Raw genomic sequence first — 20,763 nt, 5'->3', positions numbered from 1 at the left:
GAGAAAAAAAAAGGAGAAAAGAAAAGGAAAAGAATAAAAAAAGAAAAAAAGAAGAGAAGAAAAAAAAAAAAGAAGAAAGAGAAAAAGGAAAAGAAAAAAAAAAAAGAGAAAAAGAAACAAAAGAAAAAAAGAAAGAAAGACAGGAAGAAAATAGAAGAAAAAAAAAAAGAAGGGAAAAAAAGAGAGTAGAAAAGAAAAAAAGAAAAGAAAAAAAAAGAAAAAAAGAAGAAAAGAAAAGGAAAGAAAAGGAAAAAAAAAAAAAAAAAGAAGAAGAAAAAAGAGGGGAGAAAAAAAATGAGAAAGAAAAAAGAAGTGAAAGAGAAAGAGAATAAAAAAGAGGAAAAGAAAATAAAAAAAAAAAAAAAAAGAAAAGAAAAAAAAAAAAAATAAAAAAAAGAAAAAACAAAACACAAAGAGAACAAAAGAAAGAAAAAAGGAAAAAAAAAAAACAGAAGAGAAAAGGGAGAGAAAAGAAATAAAAAAAAAAAAGAAAAGAAAAAAGAGGAATAAAAGAAGGAAAAAAAAAGAAAAAAAAAGAGAAAGAAGAAGAGAAAGAAAAGAGGAAAATATAAGAAAGAAAAGAAAAAAAAAAAAACAAAAAAAAATGGAGGAGGAAGATGAGATGGAAAGCGGTGAAAGAAAGAGCAAAAAGCACGAATACAAAAAAAAGAACACAAGAAAAAAAGTAAAGTAAAAAAAGAATGTGAAAAAAAAAGGAAGAAAAGAAAGAGGAAAAGGACAAACAGTTCAGAGGAGATGAAAGACTAAAAAGAGACAAAACAAGAGGAAAAGCATACAGAAAGAAGAAAGAAGAAAGACTGAGAAAAAGACAAAATAAGGAAGAAAAACAAAAAGAATAGACAGAAAAGAAAGAAGACGTAACAGGAGAGAGTAGAATAAAAAGAGAAAAAAGAAAATGGAGAATAAAGTAAAGCAGAAAGGAAAGAAAACAATACATGAAAAAAAAATAAAAGAAAAAACAAATAAGGGACAAAAAAATGTGTATTTATATTATATTTTTATTATATTTTTATACATATCATTATTTTATTATTTTTTTTATTTATTTTTTTTTTATTTATTTATTTATTTATTTGTATTTTTTTTTTTTTTTTCATGTCTATATCTTTTATTTTCTTTTTTATTTTTTATTTTTTTCTGATATATTTTTATTATTTAGTTATCTTGTTATTTTATGAATTATTTATTATTTATTTTATTTTTTACATTTATACATATATAAAATATAATGATTCTAATTAAAACAGAAAATAGAAAGTAGGAAATTGAGTGTAATTGTTTTCAAATATTATAAATTGAGAAAAATTGGTGTGTGTTTAAATTTTATAAAAAAGAAAAAATTAAATGAATATAGTTACTTAAATATAGAGGAATGAGATTAAGATACATAAATAATAAATTTTTAAAAGTTAGGAAATTTTTTATTAATTTTAAATGAGAATGAAGAATGTCATAAAGAGGTTTAAAAAGAAATGAAAATAGAAAAATATAAAAGATGAAAAAGTAGGCTGATAATGTATTCTTACCAACATCGTATGTCAAAAATAAACTATAATTTAAAGAATAGAAAATAAATAATGATTTTTTTAGAATTCTGAGGAGTGTTTTATATAGATTTATATATGTATCAGAGGAGAATCATTAAAAAACATATAGAATACATAAAAAAAATAAATTTTTTAAAAATTTAGAAAGATTTTTTATTGAAAATACAATGAATAGAAAAAGAAAAAGAAAGAAAATAAAAAAAGAAAAGAATAAATATATATAATATCAAAGCAATGTGATAATGTTTTAAATCCGGTTTTTAATTATTTAATATGTATAATATTGGCCGGGTTTGTTTTGTAGTATGTTTAAATAAAAAACATAAAGAAATATATATAATTCATATTCCGTAATTATATTATAATTCATTTTAATTTGTAGTTTTTAGTGAAAATTTACAAAATAATAATAATGACATATAAAACATATAAGAAAAAATTATAAAATCGTTATTTCTTTTTGTATATATTTATTTTGAAGAATCTTATTTTATTTTTTTTTTAATCTTTTTGTATTTAGAAGTTTTTATTTATATTTTTTTTTTTTTTATTTATTCTTCCTTTTAATATTTGTTATTTTTTATTATGTTTTAATTTTTTTTTTATATTTTATATTTTATTTTTTTTTTATTTTTTTGGATATTTTCTTTGTGGTTTGTATAATATATTATATAAATAATTTATATATTAATAGAATTTTGAATAAAATTTTTCTTTTTAAAATTATTTGAATAAAAGAATTCTTATAGTATTTTTAATGTTTTATATGTATGTTTCATGTATGTTATATATTCTTATTTAATTATTCTATATATGTAAGGTTTTAATTATCATTGTTAAATGAGTGGTTGTTTAAATTTGTGTTTTACTGTAATCTATTTCGTGTGTAATATTTTCGTATTTTGTATTATTTATTATTTTTTTTTTATTATGTCTATATTGAATTACATATAACATTGTATATTATAATGTAATTATTCATATTTATATATTTATGTATATATTATTTTTTGTATGGGTGGATAAAAAGAGAGGAATAGGATACAGATCTCCAGAGAGAAAAGGTGACAATGCAGGAGAGTAGAGAAAAATAGATAAGAAAAACAAATAATACATCAGAAGAGGGGCTGATTTGTTTTCCTACAAAGAATCAAAAAAAAGAAGACAAGAAAAGACAGAAGAAGAACATTCTCTCTCTCAATAAGAAACAAAGAAAACATATGTTTCTCTTTGTTAGTGGCTTTGAAGATTTGTGTTTTATGTTTATTTTGTGTCTTTTTCCTTTATGTGTTTAGTTAAGTCTATTCCAATAACATAAACACACACAACAATTTCTAGAGCACGCTCTGTATCTTTCTTTTTTTACTTTATTTTTCCTCCTTTGTGTTTAGGTGTTATTCAGTTTCTATTCTTAGAGGCTTTTTACTCAAACAAAATTGTTAAGATCATAAAGAAGAACATAAGAAATAAAGGAGACTTCTAAAAGACGCATAAGGCTTACACTAGGCAACGGCTCCGGTATCCATCATCACCTGTCTATCCCCATTCCATAAATAGTTGTCTAATTATATTTTAAAATACAACAGATGAGTTTCAGCGCTTACTACGTGGTTTACTAAGGTTTAGTTCCATTCATCGACCATCCCTATTTGTAAACCAATACTTGCCTATTTCCTTCTTTATAAATCTAAATTTGTCCAGTTTTATACCCATTACTTGCGGAGTCCTGCCCTGTTGTTTTATTATGATGACCTTGGTTTGCCATCACCAACCCTTTGTTATAGCCTTTGATCCACTTGAACAACCCTTTCTATTAGATCACCCCACCGCCGCACTCTGCTTCTTTCCAGAGAGTGTAAGTTATAGGTGCCTAAGCCTCTCTTCGTAAGGGCAAATTTCCGAGTCCTTGTATCATTTTGGTCATTTCTTCTCTTTGTTACTGATTCTAGTGAATTATGTCTCATGTCTGTAGGACGGAGAGGACCAAAACCTGATAACGCATAGTCAAGGATAGGGTCTAACTTATCGCTAGATAGAGTTTAATAATTACCCTCTGCACTTCTATTTCGTTTACCGTCCTAGCAATGAAGCCTAATGCTCTCTGTTTGCACCTTCTATTTTCTTGCGCTAATGCACTGCTTCCTGGTTTTAAAAAAGGTCCGGACCTCACCAGAACATCCCAAGTCCCTCTCGCACTCAGATTTTTCTAGACAACGTGTTATCTAAGTATGTATCTAATTTCGGGGTTGTGTATGCCCTACGTTTAACACGCTACACTTAGAGATATTGAAGTTCCATTTGCCATACTTCACCGACCATGTTAACAGTTTTATTAAGATCATCCTGCGGGGGGGAGAATCTGGGCGTCTTCCTCCTGACCTAAATTAGGCATCCTATTTTAGTGTCGTCCAGCAAACTTTCTTAACATCACTATTTAACCCATCGTCTAAGTCGTTTATATACAAAATGAACAAACAAGTGGACCCAAAACCGAGCCCTGGGGGACCCCGCTTGTAACATTGCCCCACCTAGATTTTATTCCATTTATGGTGACCCGCTGTTTTCTGTTACCTAAATCCAAGCTCTCATCCCAATTCTAACACTTTTCCTCCTATGGCCATTGGGCTTTGATTTTATTTAGTAGTCTCTGGTGTGGTGGCACTTTGGTTCGAACGCTTTGCTAAAGTCAAGGTAAATAACATTGTAATTTTCCATTGTTGTCTGATGCCTTATATACCTTAGTGTAAAAGGATAGAAGAAATAGTCATGCATGACATACCATTGAGAGAAACCATGCTGTGAATCACGAATTAAAATAATGCCCTTCAGATGTGTTCTCTGAGTCTATTTACTATTATTTTGATTCAACGCATTTTTCCTATATAACCAGATGTTCAAACTGATTGATGCCTGTTAGTTTGCATATGGTCGATCTATTCTCCCTTCATAAAAAACAGGAACAACGTTTGCCTGCCTCCAAGCAGTTGGAACAGAACCAGTGACTACCGATTTATTGAATATTTTCAGTTAACTGGTTGCAGATTTCAAAATTTAACAACTCTTTAAGCATTCTTGGAAAAATTTTGTCCGGAACCCGGAGATTTTGTAGCTTTTAAAAGTCTGTCAATCTGCTTGATAATCTTCTTCCTTTACTAATTGCTGATTTTAGTTTAGGGGGCTATTTTTTTTTTTTTTTTTATTTTTCTTCATCCCCTCTGAAAATCGAGATCGCAGTCAGGTACTTTTATCCTAACCTCGCATATTAGTAACACCGATAGAAAATAATTGTATTAAACTCCTCACTCCATTTTTTCTTCTGATTCTATACATGACATTTTCATCTTTTTTTAATTGAGTCCTATTCTTTCTTTTAATTTTTTGTTCTATAGAGGTGAAAGATAACCCTTTTGGGGTTTGGATTTTGCTTGACTGGCAACCTTGATTTCATAATTACGTTTCGCTGAACGTGTATTCCTTTTAACCAGCTTTGCCATTTCGTTATATCTTGATCTAAGGTGTGATTCCCCGTTTTTTATTTTTATGTAAAGTCCTCTTTTAATTCCGATCTCATGTTTCAATCTGTCCGTCATCCATTTGGGAGTATTACTATTTTTCCGTATTGACTTTAGGGGGATAAATGTGCTAAGATAAGAGGGAGGGTGGAGGGGTGTGGAGTGTATTCAAGGATGGAATGGGTGGGAGTGATGTTATGCTTTTTCCTTTTTGGCTACCTCCCTTGTAAGGGGGAAAAAGCCTTGGTATATGTATGTATGTAAAATTCAAGTCACTCTTTTGACTCCATTTCCAGACTTAGTCCAGGTCTTCTTGAAAAGATTTGCAATCTTCCTTTGTACTTATTCTCTTTAATGATTTTGCATCATCTGCAAAGAAGTTCATATAACATTCCACACCTTCATCCATGTCATTTATATAAATAGCAAACATTATAGGAGCCAATACAGAGCCATGGGGGATCCCGCTTATCATATCTTCCTAATTTGAGTTCTTGTCTCTAAGTATCACCCTCATTTTTCTTCCGTTCAAGAAATCTTTCATCCATTCCAATAATTTTCCTTGTATTCCACCTATTGTTTTAATTTTTCTTAGCTTTTTGCGTGGTACTTTGTCAAAAGCTTTTTGTAAGACCAAGAAAGCACAATCTGCCCATCTGTCTCTTTCTTGTATTATTTCTATTAATCTTAAGTATGGGCAGGGGGATGGGGGGTGAGGTAGTATGTGTGAGCAAAATTTGATGCAGCCCAAAGGGATTTCTCCCTGTCTTCTCCTTTTATGCATGGGGGGAAGGAGAGGGGAGGTCACCGATTTAATGAAGCGGCCTTGCTGTGGATGTGCTGTGTCTTGCGACACTGCTTCTGACCGAGGGTAGTGGACAAGGTGCAGGGATGACCCATCATCCAGGAGGTGCTAAGATAAAAGGGAGGGTGGAGGGGTGTGGAGTGTATTCAGGGATGGAATGAGTGGGAATGATTTTATGCCTTTTTCTTTTTGGCTACCTCCCTTTTAAGGGGGAAAAAGCCTTGGTATATGTATGTAATCTTAAGTAAAAGTATATTAAGTTTGTAGTACATGATTTTCCACTTCTAAATCCAAATTGTATAGGGTTTAGTATATTGTTCTCTTCCAAGTGTTTAATCCATTTATTTTTAATAACTTCATCGCAAATTTTTGCAGTTGTGCTTGTAAGGGATACCAGTCTATAATTTGTTGGATTTTCTTTGTCTCCTTTATATATTGGTACTGTGATTTATGGAAGGGAGTGGGTGGGGGATGGGAGGGTGAGGGAGTATGTGTTAAGGATATTTTGACACAGCCTGAAGGGACATCTCCCTGTCTTTGTCTGCATGAGGGGATGGAGATGGAGGTTGTTGATTTGGAATGCAGGGATGACCCGTCATCCGGGAGGAGCCAAGAAAAGAGGGAAGCAGATGTGATGAATGGTAGTAGAGTATGTGGGGATGAAATGGGTGGTAATGGATTTATGCTTTTGACTTTGACTACCTCCCTTGTAAGGGGGAAATAGGAAAATAGCTCTTTACATATATATGTATATATATATATGTATATATATACAGTATATAATATATATATATATATATATATATATATATATATATATATACATAGATATACCAAGGCTTTTTCCCCCTTACAAGGGAGGTAGCCAAAAAGGAAAAGGCATAAAATCATTCCCACCTATTCCATATATATATATATATATATATATATATGTATTTACCTAGTTGTATTATACAGGAAGGGAGCTGTGCTCGTGGTCACCTGTCTGTATCTTTCAGCATCAAGTTTTTTCTTAAAATCTTGAATAATGTTTGCACACACTGTTTATTTATCTAAATTATTCCAGGTATCCAGTACTCTGTGAGATTTTTTTTTTTTTTTTTTTTTTTATCCAGATCTCTTCAATAGTTATCCTTTTTGAGTTTCTTTTCGTGTCCTCTTGTTTTTCCATTGTCCCATTTTGATAAATCATTCCTATCTACTATTTCCATTCCTTTCATGATTCTATAAATAGTCAACAGATCTACCCTTTCTCTTCTTTGTTCCAGAGTTTGTAATTCCAATTCAGACAATCTTTGTTCGTGTGTTAATTTGGAGAGAGTCGATGCCAACTTTGTTGTTGCTCTTTGTATTCTTTCTAATCTCTTTATATTCTTTTTAGTACTGGGTGCCCAAAGTGTTGCTGCATACTCCAGTTTTGGTCTTATTACATACATATACCAAGGCTTTTTCCCCCTTACAAGGGAGGTAGCCAAAAAGGAATAGGCATAAAATCATTCCCACCCATTCCATCCCTGAATACACTCCACACCCCTCCACCCTCCCTCTTATCTTAGCACCTCCTGGATGATGGGTCATCCCTGCACCTTGTCCACTGCCCTGGGTCAGAAGCAGTGTTGCCAGACACAGCACATCCACAGCAAGGTCGCTTCATTAAAAAGGTGACCCCCCCCCTCTCCGTCCCCCCCAGTGCATAAAAGGAGAAGACGGGGAGAAATCCCTTTGGGCTGCGTCAAATTTTGCTCACACATACTACCTCACCCCACATCCCCCCGCCCATTCCACCTCATGCATCACAACATCATCCATATACAACCATTCTCCATTCACCCGTCTTCCGTCCTCTCCCGTCCTTCCTCAATAGACATTCCCCTCTTCCCCAAAGCCCCCTTCACCCCATCCATCCACCTCATCCTAGGACGTCCCCTCATGTTCACTCCCTCCACATCTGCCTTCCATACCTCTTTTACTAGTCTTTCTTCACTCATTCTTTCCATGTGTCCAAACCATCCTAATACTCTTTCATCAACCCTATCTCCCAACTCCCTTTCCACCCCGTTCTTCTCCTCACCTCCTCATTTCTCACTCTATCTAGCCTAGTAACCCCCATCATACTTCTCAGACACCTCATCTCAAACACATTCAAACTCCTTCTCTCCTCCTCTCTTATGTTCCATGTTTCTGCCCCATACAGTGCTGTTGGCACACTCACTCCTTCATACAGTCTCCTCTTAGCATCCATTCCCAAATGTCTATTCCTCATTACACTCTTTAATCCACCAAGGCATTTACTCGCTTCTCTCAATCTACATTCTACCTCCACCTTCACTCCACCTTTTCCTGCCACATTTGCACCCAAGTATCTAAAACTATCCACTTCCTCCAGTCGCTCTCCCTTAATGCTCACTTCCAGTCTACTGCCACTTTCACCCCTTGTACATCTCATCACCTTACTTTTACCCACATCTTTAGCTTTCTTCTATCACATACTCTCCCAAACTCTGTCACCAACTTCCCCAATCCCTCCTCCGGTCCTGCCTCAAGCGCAGTGTCGTCCGCAAATAACAGCTGGCTCACCTCCCACTTTTCTCCATTTTCTTTAACCATCTCCAATCCCTGACCCACTACCCTTGCATTTACCTCTCACACTACCCCATCCATGTATAAGTTGAACAGCCAGGGCGACATAACGCATCCTTGATGAAGTCCCACCTTTACCTCGAACCACTCACTCTCTCCATTTCTAATCCTGACACAAGCTCTACTACTCTCCTAAAAACTCTTGAGAGCTCCTAGAAGCTTTCCTTCTATCCCATATATCTGCATAACCTCCCACAGTGCCTTTCTGTCTACCCTATCATAAGCCTTTTCCAGATCCATAAAAGCCCAAAAAACATCCTTCCCCTTTCCTATAGCTTTCTCACATATTTGTCTTACCACAAAGATCTGATCTACACAACCTCTATCTGTCCTAAATCCACACTGTTCCTCACCAATTACTCCTTCTGTTCCTCTCCTAATCCTCTCAAACAAGATCCTCCCATAAGCCTTCCCAACTACACTTAACAAGCTAATCCCTCTGAAACTACTACATTCACACTTGTCCCCTTTTCCCTTGTAAAGTGGAACTATGCAGGCACTCCTCCAGTCCTCTGGCACTCTACCCTCTCTCCAGCAAACATTAAATAACCTCACCATCCAGTCCACCATCACTGTACCTCCTTTTTTTTTAGACATTCTGCATGGCATCCATCCAGACCAGGTGCCTTACCTGCTTTCATCATCTCAACAACTGCCCTCACTTCATCCTTCCTTATTTCTCCTCCATTTTCCTCACTAATCACGGTAATTTTCTCAGCATTTCCCACTGCAGCTATCTTTCCCTCCCTATCCTCCTTCACATTTAGCAACGCCCAAAAATATTCTGCCCATCTTCCCCTTACTGCCTTCTCTTCCATTATCATCTCTCCATCTGCACCTTTTACCTTTTCTTCTCTACTTGATTCGCCTCCTCTTCCTCTCTTAATTTCTTTCCAAAACATCTTTTTATTACTTTCAAAATTTTCTGTCATACTCTTACCCCACTTAACATCTGCTCTCCTCTTTGCCTCCTTTACCTTTTGCTTTACTTCTCTTTTCTTTTCTTTGTACCTCTCATATGACTCCCTCATCCTATTTTGTAACCAATCTGTGAAAGCTCACTTCTTCTCTTCTACAACCTTCTTTGTTTCCTCATCCCACCATTCACTACCCTTTCTTCTATATCCTCCTGTCCTTCTTGTTCCACACACCATCCTTGCACACTTTGTAACTCCCTCCTTGAACCATCCCCATTCCTCCTCCACACCTAGCTCTACTCTATCCTTCACTCCCTCCCACTCCTCTTTCAGCTTCTTCTTGTACTCCTTTTCCTTTTCATTTAAAGAGTTCACTCCAAGCACCTCCCTACCTTTTGTCCCTTTCCTCTTCCTCCATCTATCCTCCACTCTCAACCTACATTCCACCAAACAATGATCTGATATTCCCCCACCCTCTCCCCTTAGCACATGTACATCCTTAACTCTTCCTATCATAGTCCTATTTACCACTATATCAACGCTCTATCTACCACCCTTCTATCCACCACCCTCTCCCATGTGTACTTATGCTTGACTTTCTTCCAAAACACTGTATTTGCTATCATCAACTCTCTTTCTAGACACATTTCCACCATCAACTCTCCACTATGATTCTTTCCTGGAACTCCACATTTCCCAACCACTCCATCAATTGGACCATTTCCTACCCTAGCATTAAGGTCTCCCAGTACTATTACATCGACATTTCTCCCTAAATCCTCTATGCACTCATTTAAATCTATCCAAAAGGCCTCCCTTTCTTCTACACTCTTCTCACTGCCAGGCCCATATGCACTTACAAAGACCCACATCTCCTTTCCCAGTTTCACCTTCATCCACATTATCCTTGATGAAACCTCCTTCCACTCCACTACATGTTTACCTATCTCTTCACTTACTAGAATAGCCACCCCTTCCCTCCCTCGCCCTATCTTCACTCCTGATAACCTCCCACTTACACTCCCAAACTTACACTCACCCTTCCCTCTCAACTTAGTTTCACTCAAAGCCAACACATCCATCTTTCTTCTCACAAACATACTACCTATCTCTTCCCTTTTACTCTCATCTGTACCACATCCATGTACATTAAAAGACCCAAACCTTAGGGTGCTGGTCCGAAAACTCCCAGACCCTCTTATGCCTTTACTTTTTCATTTATTAATGTCCCCTGTGGGGCTACAAGGAGAAGGATGCCTAGTCCCACTCCCCATCCCTTTCTTCTCACCTCTTACGATCCAAGTGGAAATACTTGGTGGCAGTATTCTTTTCCCCCACCACAGGGAATTCCCCCACAGCAGAAAATGAATACTCAGAGAAATGGTACAGGACAGCAGCAAGGGGTTGGGGGACAGCATAATGGAGGGACAGTCGTAGTATAAAAGTAGCATCATTTCTCTATTTAGAGTTTTCCTCTATCATAGACAAAATGATGTGTGGCTCTGGTCCGTAGGGGCGCCCCATATAGACCCTAAAGTATCAACTGCATGCTACTTTGCCACAGTTACAAGCAGCCAATACCCCAGATGGTCTTATTAGTGTAACTAATATTCTTTTAATCTTTTCCTCATCCATGTACTCAAATGCTACTTTCATTTACCTAAATAGGTGAAAGGTTTCTGATTATTTTATTGATATGTTTGTCTGTTGTCATGTCTTTGCTGATTTTTACTCCAAGGTCTCTTTCAGAGTTCACTTTTTTGACTTCTTCTTCACCTATTTTATAGTGTCTTGATATTCTATTTTTACTTTTTCCAAACTCCATTATACTACACTTCTTGATATTGAAGTTCACTTCCCACTTTCGAGTCCATTTCCAGATTTTGTCCAGGTCTAACTGTAATGATTCACAATCCTCCTCTGTTCCTACTTTCTTTAGTATTTTTGCATCATCTGCAAAGAAATTCATATAACACTCTACTCCTTCATCTGTGTCGTTTATATATATGGCAAACATGAGTGGAGCCAGTACCGAACTGTGTGGGACACCACTTATCATTTCTTCCCAATTCAAGTATTTGTCTCTAATTACTACCCACATTTTACTCCCAGTCAGGAGGTCTTCCACCCATTCCAATAATTTTCCTCTGATGCCACCTATTGATTCTAATTTTCTTATTAGTTTCTTTTCTGGTACCTTATCAAATGCTTTTTGTAGGTGTAGAAAGGGACAGTCTGACCGTCCATCCCTTTGTTGTATTATTTCTATTAGTCTCGAATAGAAGCAGATTAGGTTTGTTGTATTTACCTAGTTGTACCTAGTTGTATTTTACGGGACTAGAGCTATGCTTGTTTTGACCCGTTTTTGTATATATCCACATCCAGTTTGCTTTTGAATTCTTGTATAGTTCTGGCATTAGCTGGGGGGTGAGGTAGTATGTGTGAGCAAAATTTGACGCAGCCTGAAGGGATTTCTCCCCGTCTTCTCCTTTTATGCATGGGGGGACAGAGAGGGGGGTCGCCGATTTAATGAAGCGGCCTTGCTGTGGATGTGCTGTGTCTTGCGACACTGCTTCTGACCCAGGGCAGTGGACAAGGTGCAGGGATGACCCATCATCCAGGAGGTGCTAAGATAAGAGAGAGGGTGGAGGGGTGTGGAGTGTATTCAGGGATGGAATGGGTGGGAATGATTTTATGCCTATTCCTTTTTGGCTACCTCCCTTGTAAGGGGGAAAAAGCCTTGGTATATGTATGTATGTATTAACTGTTTCACTGTTCAATTTGTTCCAGACATCAATCACTATGTGTGGGAAATTCTTCTTTTTCAAATCTCTTCTGTAGCTGTCTTTCTTTAGTTTCTTTGCGTGTCCTCTTGTTTCTCTTTTGTCCCATTTTCATAGATCATCTCTATCAAGAACCTCCATTCCTTTCATAATTCTGAAAATGGTCAACAAATCACCTCTCTCCCTTCTCGACTTTAAAGTTGTCAGTTGTTATTTCTCCAATCTTTGTTCATATGTCAAATTTGATAGTGTAGGTGCCATCTTAGTCGCCGTTCTTTGGATTCTTTCTAATTGCTTTGTGTTTTTCTTTGTGCTAGGTGCCCACATTGATATAGCATTATCTAGTTTCAGTCTTATCAATGTAACAATTAGTTTCTTAACCACTTCCATACGGTGACACCTACGTAGGCGTCATGAGGAGCAAGTGGGTACGCGATGATGCCGACATCAGCGTCTTGATTATATTTATTGTAGTCATACCTACATAACCTCCATTCTCTCTAAACTGGCTTCATCATATTTTCTATGGTTATCAAAATTCACGGGTGAAAGAGAAGGAACGATTGAGCACCGACTTTATTTTTTATAATGGGATTATTATGACGCAACATCGCACGTCGGGCAGCTAATGCTGCCAGATGTGCGATGTGCCCCAGAGTGAAGAGGTTAACCATCTCTTCATCCATGTAGTTGAATGCCACCTTCATTGATCTTAACAAATTGTAAGTCTCTCCAAATATCTTGTTTACATGTTTGTCAGGTGTCAAGTCTATTGAGATGATTATTCTTGGGTCCCTCTCTGAGTTAATTTTCTTTACTTCTTTGTCTCCAATCATGTATTTTCCCGAAACTATTTTTGCCTTTTCCAAACTCCATTATGCTACATTTCTTGATGTTTAACATGATCTTACTTGTTTAAATCCAAATTGATTTGGATTCAGTATATTTTTTTCTTCCAGATGTTTAACCCATCTACTTTTGATAACTTTTTCACATATTTTTGCTACTGTGCTTGTTAGGGAGACCAGTCTGTAGTTGGTTGGATCTTCCTTGTTTCCTCCTTTATATATTGGTACAATATTTGCATTTTTCCAGTCCTGTGGTACCTTTCCTTCTTTGAGTATTTAATTATATTGTATATTTTGTCTGTCAACTCCTCTATGCATTCTTTCAGTATCCAATTTGCAATTCCATCTGGACCATGTGATTTTCTGACATCAAGAATTTTTATTTGGTCTCAGATTTCCTTCTGTGTTACAGTTATTTCCTTCATTAGGGGGGATCTCTCTCTATTCCCTCACAGTTCTGTGAATATTCAATTGTGAATACAGATTTGAAATGATTGCTCATAATTTCTGCCATTTCTAGTTCTTATGTATATTCATAATTTCCCTGGCACAGCTTTTCCATTTCTTGTTTATTTTATTAGTTTACCATTTACATACCTGAAAAATAGTTAAGTTGTTCATTTCATTTTTTTGTTTCTCTTTCATAGTTCCTCTTTTCATCTCTGTGTATTTTTACCTAATCATTTCTTAGTTTGATGTATATTCACCATTTACTTTTTTTTTTTTTTTTTTCTTCATCTTTTCCAAGCTGTCTCTTCTATCCTTAGCCTTACTAAATTTTTTCTTGTACCACCTCTTTATGTATACTCTTTCTTGCTTTTATTGTGGTACATATTTGTTCACTCCCTCATTATAAATTTCTTTTAGTATATTCCATTTCTCTTCCATCTTTGTTTCTTCATTTAGGAATTTATCCCAGTTTGCATTACGAATGTTTTTTTTTAGTTTCTCAAAATTTGTTTTGTTGTACATTAGTCTTCCTTTTCTATGTTTCTCATCTCTTCTTAAGTCCATTTGCTCTTTTAGTTCGAATTCTATTAGTACATGATCACCCTTTCCTATTGGAGTTTTGTAATAAATTCTGTCCACAATTTCAGGTTCTGACATAAGTATTAAATTCAGTCTTGATGGTTTCTCATTGTTTCTGTATCTGGTATTTTCTTTTATCCACTGAGTCATTGTGTATTGAATGGTCATATTGAGTATTATGTTTCCCCAGAGGTCTTCTCCACCTTTCACTGTCATTTCTTCCCAACATATTTCTTTTGAATTAAAATCACCCATGATAACTATATTTCCTCTTTCAGTATATTAGTTCGTATTTTGTATCTTCCAACAGTTTGGAATGATCGCTTCTATCCAGGACTGTGTTTTGGGGGGCACATACACTACTACAAATTTTCTACTTTTCATGTAATTTCTTTCAACTTTTATCATAATTGATTCTACATTATTTTTTCCTTCTGTTATCTTTGTCACATTTAAGTCTTTCCTAGTCAAAAATAATACTATCCCACCCAGTTCTTTTCCTTTCTATTCTTTGTCCAACAGTTGGTTTGACCTTGTCCTACAGTATTTTGTGGTAGAGTACTTTTTAATTTAGTTTCTACTATTCCCATTATGTCTGGTTTTTCTAATGCCAGATAGTCATTCTCTTCATTCAGTCCTGAAATCATTCCGTCTATGTTGGTATAGGCTAACTTTAATTTTTTCTTTTCTCGTCTTTTTCTGTGTACTTTGTTTCCTTTTTCTGGATATACCATTTTCTCAGCCTCATATCCACCACTCAAAGAAAAAAAAAAAAAAAATCTTTAAGTCTCGGTTCTCTTTTCATTTTTTTTTTTATTTGCTTCATTTCTAAGTTCCTTTACTTTCACTTTTTCTTTATCACTCATTTCTTTTTTTATCCATACATTTTTATAATCATTATTTGCTAGTTTTGTTGTTCTAGATAGTACTTCCTCTGCAATCATTTAAGAACTAAGTTTTACTTTTAGTGGTGGCAGTAGACTGGAAGTGAGCATTAAGGGAGAGTGACTGGAGGAAGTGGATAGTTGTAGATACTTGGGTCAGAATGTGGCAGGAAAGGAGTGGAGGTGGAGGTAGAATGTAGATTAAGAGAAGTGAGTAAATGCCTTGGTGGATTAAAAAGTGTAATGAGAAATAGACATTTGGGAATGGATGCTATGAGGAAATTGTAAGGAGGAGTGATTGTGCCAACAGCACTGTATGGGGCAGAAACATGGAACATGAGAGAGGAAGAGAGAAGGAGTTTGAATGTGTTTGAGATGAGGTGTCTGAGAATTACGATAGGGATTACTAGGCTGGATAGAGTGAGAAATGAGGTGAGGAGGAGAATAGGGTGGAAAGGGAGTTGGGAGATAGGATGGATGAAAGAGTATTAGGATGGTTTGGACACATGGAAAGAATGAGTGAAGAAAGACTAGTAAAAGAGGTATGGAAGGCAGATGTGGAGGGAGTGAACATGAGGGGGTGACTTAGGATGAGATGGATGGATGGGGTGAAGGGGGCTTTGGGGAAGAGGGGAATGTCTGTTGAGGAAGGACGGGAGAGGACAGAAGATAGGGGTGAAGGGAAAATGGTTGTATATGGAGGATTCTTCTCCTTTTCTGCATGAGGGGATGGAGAGGGGGGTCGCCGATTTAATGAAGCGGCCTTGCTGTGGATGTGCTGTGTCTTGTGACACTGCTTCTGACCCAGGGCAGTGGACAAGATGCAGGGAGACCCGTCATCCAGGAGGTACCAAGATAAGAGGGAGGGTAAAGGGTGGAGGGGAGTGGAGTGTATTAAGGATGGAATGGGTGGGGATGGTTTTTATGCCTTTGTTTTTTGGCTACCCCCCTTGTAAGGGGGAAAAATCCCTTGGTATATGTATGTATGTATGTATATTGTTTTTCTTTTGAGCATTTTCGTATTCTATGTTTCCTCAATTTCTTTATACTTTGTCTTTCCTTTTGAATCTTTCAGAATTTCTGTAGCAATCTCTCTCCTCTTTTTCTCTCTGATATCTAGGAACATCATGTTTCTCTTTAATACCATAGATTACAATGCATCTTTTTTTATCCACTGTGTCCCTGACCAAATTACCTTTCTCTTTAATTACTTGCATTACCATTTCCTTAACATCTTGCTCCACTATTTCTCTAAAAGATAATTTTTGAAGTTCCTGTTCTACTTTCCACAGTTTCTTTATTTCTTCGAAATAATTTTCTTTGATCTCTTCCACCTTCTTGGTCACTGCCTGCATTTGATTCTTCATCTCTTTCTTTAATGCTTTGTTTCTATTCATATCTTCATTTTTCAATCTTTCATTCTCCCCCTTTATCCTATTTAATTCCTTTTTCAAATCATGTACCTGTTATTCTCTTCATTAGTTCCCTTTGAAGGGCTACCTCTTTGTACATCCTTTTATACTCACTTTTGAGTTCAATTATTTCATCTAAGTTGTTGGTTTCCCTATTTCTCATTGTATTTTTAAACCTGGGTTCTCTTTCCATTTCTATCCCTCTATACATAATTCCACACTGTCAAAACCAGATTTTTTTTTTTTTTTCCAAACCTTTGGTACATCTTCGGGGTTTCGTTCAGGCATGTTCTTTTGGGGATTATCCCCAAAGTGATTCAATCCTACTTACGTCGAGGCATCTTTTTATTGGTTCTTTATCCCTTGGTTGTTTTTTTTTCTATGTTTTGAGTAACTGACCATGAAAAAAAGATAAAGACACAAAGACCATTACATTATTGGTTACTCATAGTATACTTCTCCCTTCACATTTTTGTAAACAACTAGGGCTGGTTCCAAATTTATCTGTCAGCAAAGCGCTTTGGAACTTCGGAGCTTCTTTTTTCATACATCTTACTTCAACCATTGCTGGAGTGTGTGTGTGTGTGTATATGTGTATATATATATATATGAGTGTGTGTGTGTGTGTATATATATATATACACAGTAGAACACACACAGTAGAACCTCTACATATAAATTTGATTCGTTCCAGGACCTACTTTGTATGTTGAAATGGTCGTATGTTAAATCAAATATTCCCAAAAGAATAGACTCTACATACATAAATATACCAAGGCTTTTTCCCCCTTACAAGGGAGGTAGCCAAAAAGGAAAAGGCATAAAATCACTCCCACCCATTCCATCCCTGAATGCACTCCACACCCCTCCACCCTCCCTCTCATCTCTGCACCTCCCGGATGATGGGTCATCCCTGCACTTTGTCCACTGCCCTGGGTCAGAAGCAGTGTCGCAAGACACAGCACATCCACAGCAAGGCCACTTCATTAAATCGGCGGCCCCCCCTCTCCGTCCCGCCATACATAAAGGAGAAGATGGGGAGAAATCCCTTCGGGCTACGTCAAAATTTGCTCACACATACTACCTCACCCCCCATCCCCCCACCCATTCCACCTCATGCATCACAACATCATCCATATACAACCATTCTCCATTCACCCCCGTCTTCTCCATTCACCCCTGTCTTCTGTCCTCTCCCGTCCTTCCTCAACAGACATTCCCCTCTTCCCCAAAGCCCCCTTCACCCCATCCATCCATTTCATCCTAGGACGTCCCTTCATGTTCACTCCCTCCACATCTGCCTTCCATACCTCTTTTACTAGTCTTTCTTCACTCATTCTTTCCATGTGTCCAAACCATCCTAATACTCTTTCATCAACCCTATCTCCCAACCACCTTTCCACCCCAGTTCTCCTCCTCACCTCCTCATTTCTCACTCTATCCAGCCTAGTAACCCCCATCATACTTCTCAGACACCTCATCTCAAACACATTCAAACTCCTGCTCTCTTCCTCTCTTATATTCCATGTTTCTGCCCCATATAGTGCTGTTGGCACAATCACTCCTTCATATAGTCTCCTCTTAGCATCCATTCCCAAATGTCTATTCCTCATTACACTTTTTAATCCACCAAGGCATTTACTCGCTTCTCTCAATCTACATTCTACCTCCACCTTCACTCCACCTTTTCCTGCCACATTTGCACCCAAGTATCTAAAACTATCCACTTCCTCCAGTTGCTCTGCCTTAACCTCTTCCCTCCGGGGCACATCGCACGTCTGGCAGCATTAGCTGCCCGACATGCGATGTCTCTAAATAATAATCGCATTATAAAAGATAAAGTCAGTGCTAAATTGTCCGTTCTCTTTCACCCGTGTATTTTGATAACCATAGAAAACGGATGAAGCCAGTTTAGAGAGAATGAAAATTACGTAGGTACAACTACAATAAATATAATCAAGATGGCGACTTTGGCATCAGCGAGTACCTACTTGCTCCTCATGCCGCCTATGTAGGCGGCACCGTATGGAAGTGGTTAACCCCTTCCATACGGTGCCGCACACGTAGGCGTCATGAGGAGCAAGTGGATTCGCGACGCTGCCATATTGGCGTCTTGATTATATTTATTGTAGTCGCCCCTGTGTTTTTACATTCTCCCAAATGCGCCCTTAATCCCATTCTCTGTGGTTTTCAAAATTCGCGGGTGAAAGAGAGAACGATCGATATAAGCGGCGACTATATTTTATGATGCGAATATTATTTCGTTACGTCGTACGGCTGGCATTGGCTGCTGCCAGCGAGATTTAAGTCCCGTATTGAAGTGGTTAATGCTCACTTCCAGTCTACTGCCACTTTTACCCCTTGTACATCTCATCACCTTACTTTTACACACATTTATCTTCAGCTTTCTTCTATCACACTCTCCCAAACTCTGTCACCAACTTCCTCAATCCCTCCTCCGATCCTGCCACAAGTGCAGTGTCGTCCGTAAACAACAGCTGGCTCACCTCCCACTTTTTTCCATTTTCTTTAAGCATCTCCAATCCCTGACCCACTACCCTTGCATTTACCTCTCGCACTACCCCATCCATGTATAAGTTGAACAGCCTGGGCGACATAATACATCCTTGACGAAGTCCCACCTTTACCTCGAACCACTCACTCTCTCCATTTCTAATCCTGACACAAGCTCTACTACTCTCATAAAAACTCTTGACAGCTTTTTGAAGCTTTCCTCCTATCCCCGTATATCCGCAAAACCTCCCACAGTGCCTTTCTGTCTACCCTATCATAAGCCTTTTCCAGATCCATAAAGGCCCAAAAAACATCCCTCCCCTTTCCTATAGCTTTCTCACATATCTGTCTTACCACAAAGATCTGATCTACAAAACCTCTACCCGTCCTAAATCCACACTGTTCCTCACCAATTACTCCCTCTCTTCCTCTCCTAATCCTCTCAATCAAGATCCTCCCATAAGCCTTCCCAACTACACTTAACAAGCTAATCCCTCTGAAACTACTACATTCACACTTGTCCCCTTTTCCCTTGTAAAGTGGAACTATACAAGCACTCCTCCAGTCCTCTGGCACTCTACCCTCTCTCCAGCAAACATTAAATAACCTCACCATCCAGTCCACCATCACTGTACCTCCTTTTTTTAGACATTCTGCATGGCATCCATCCAGACCAGGTGCCTTACCTGCTCTCATCATCTTAACAACTGCCTTCACTTCATCCTTCCTTATTTCTCCTCCATTTTCCTCACTCATCACTGTCATTTTCTTAGCATTTCCTACTGCAGCTATCTTTGCCTCCCTATCCTCCTTCCACTATAATTCGTTTAATTGTCCCACAGCCCAAATACCTATGATAACTCCTTAATAGATACTGTACTTCAGATAATTACACATAGCAATAAAACAAATGTATTACTGTATATAAGAGAGATGTAAAAAATTTTTTTTTATAAGGAAATAATCAATAAAAAGGGGTTTTTATTGTCACTACCTTAGAGACAGGCGAACGAAGGTGTAGGCTTGGCGATGCAGGAGACGGTAGGTGTGGGTAGAGAGGTGGTGACTGAGATACGTATCGTAACTTAGGCTACTCTAACTTACACTAGGTGAACTTTAAACTAACTTAGCCTATATATGCGAAACTTCAACAACTTCGTTTGTTGGAAATTACTTCGGGTGTCGAGTTAAATATTAGATCGAATTTCACATTGTATGTTGGAAAATTCATATGTTTAGGCAATTATAAGTAGAGGTTCTACTGTATATATATATATCAAAAGCTTCTTCCCCTTTACAAAGGAGGTAGCCAACCAAGACATACACCCACCCCAACCTATCCCACTCCCATGTGTCACTTATGTATTTCCCTTTCTTCTTGGCTTATCATGGAGAAAGAGACATCCCTGTCTCAAATCAAGTCCAGGAAACCTACACTACCAAAAGGCCCTTTCCTCCTTATACGGGTGGTAACTGAATCAAAGCATACACCCATGCGACATGCAATAAAAACTCCATATGAGGTACTATTAGCACAAGGAGCTAATATGTGAGGGAAACAAGGGTGGTGGATGGGAGTGGCTGCATGCATTTCCAGACCACAATTTGTAAAGGCTTTATGAAAATGGAAAAGTTAATGTATATTCCTTTCTTCTCTGTAAATGTCATTTTTTCTCCATGGATATAACCTGGTTGCTACACCATGTCAGTTCAAGAGTGGGACTAATTGTGTAATGTATTTTTTACAGAAGACCTCCATGAATCTTCTCACCCCAGAGTCCTTTAGTTCCCCACGCCGGATGGAGGAGGAAAATGGGGATGAAGAAGATGATGAAGTGAAGAAGGTAGGCC

General features: G+C 37.3%; 1 protein-coding gene across 4 annotated transcripts in view; it reads left to right on the top strand.

The window, feature by feature from the left end:
• The window catches only part of Ge-1 (Enhancer of mRNA-decapping protein 4 homolog Ge-1), a 166,085-nt gene that overhangs the window by 59,921 nt on the left and 85,401 nt on the right, over positions 1 to 20,763 (top strand). For all 4 annotated transcript variants that reach the window (XM_076187801.1, XM_076187800.1, XM_076187799.1 and 1 more), the window contains one exon: positions 20,661 to 20,756. In XM_076187801.1, the coding sequence (XP_076043916.1) occupies positions 20,661 to 20,756 (96 nt within the window). The remainder of the gene's footprint in view (positions 1 to 20,660; positions 20,757 to 20,763) is intronic.

This window comes from Oratosquilla oratoria, chromosome 7 (assembly GCF_046742065.1).
Source record: "Oratosquilla oratoria isolate Oo_2021 chromosome 7, ASM4674206v1, whole genome shotgun sequence".
Taxonomy (NCBI): Eukaryota; Metazoa; Arthropoda; class Malacostraca; order Stomatopoda; family Squillidae; genus Oratosquilla; species Oratosquilla oratoria.
Note: the sequence above shows the minus strand (reverse complement) of the source record. Positions and strands in the feature narration are given on the sequence as shown.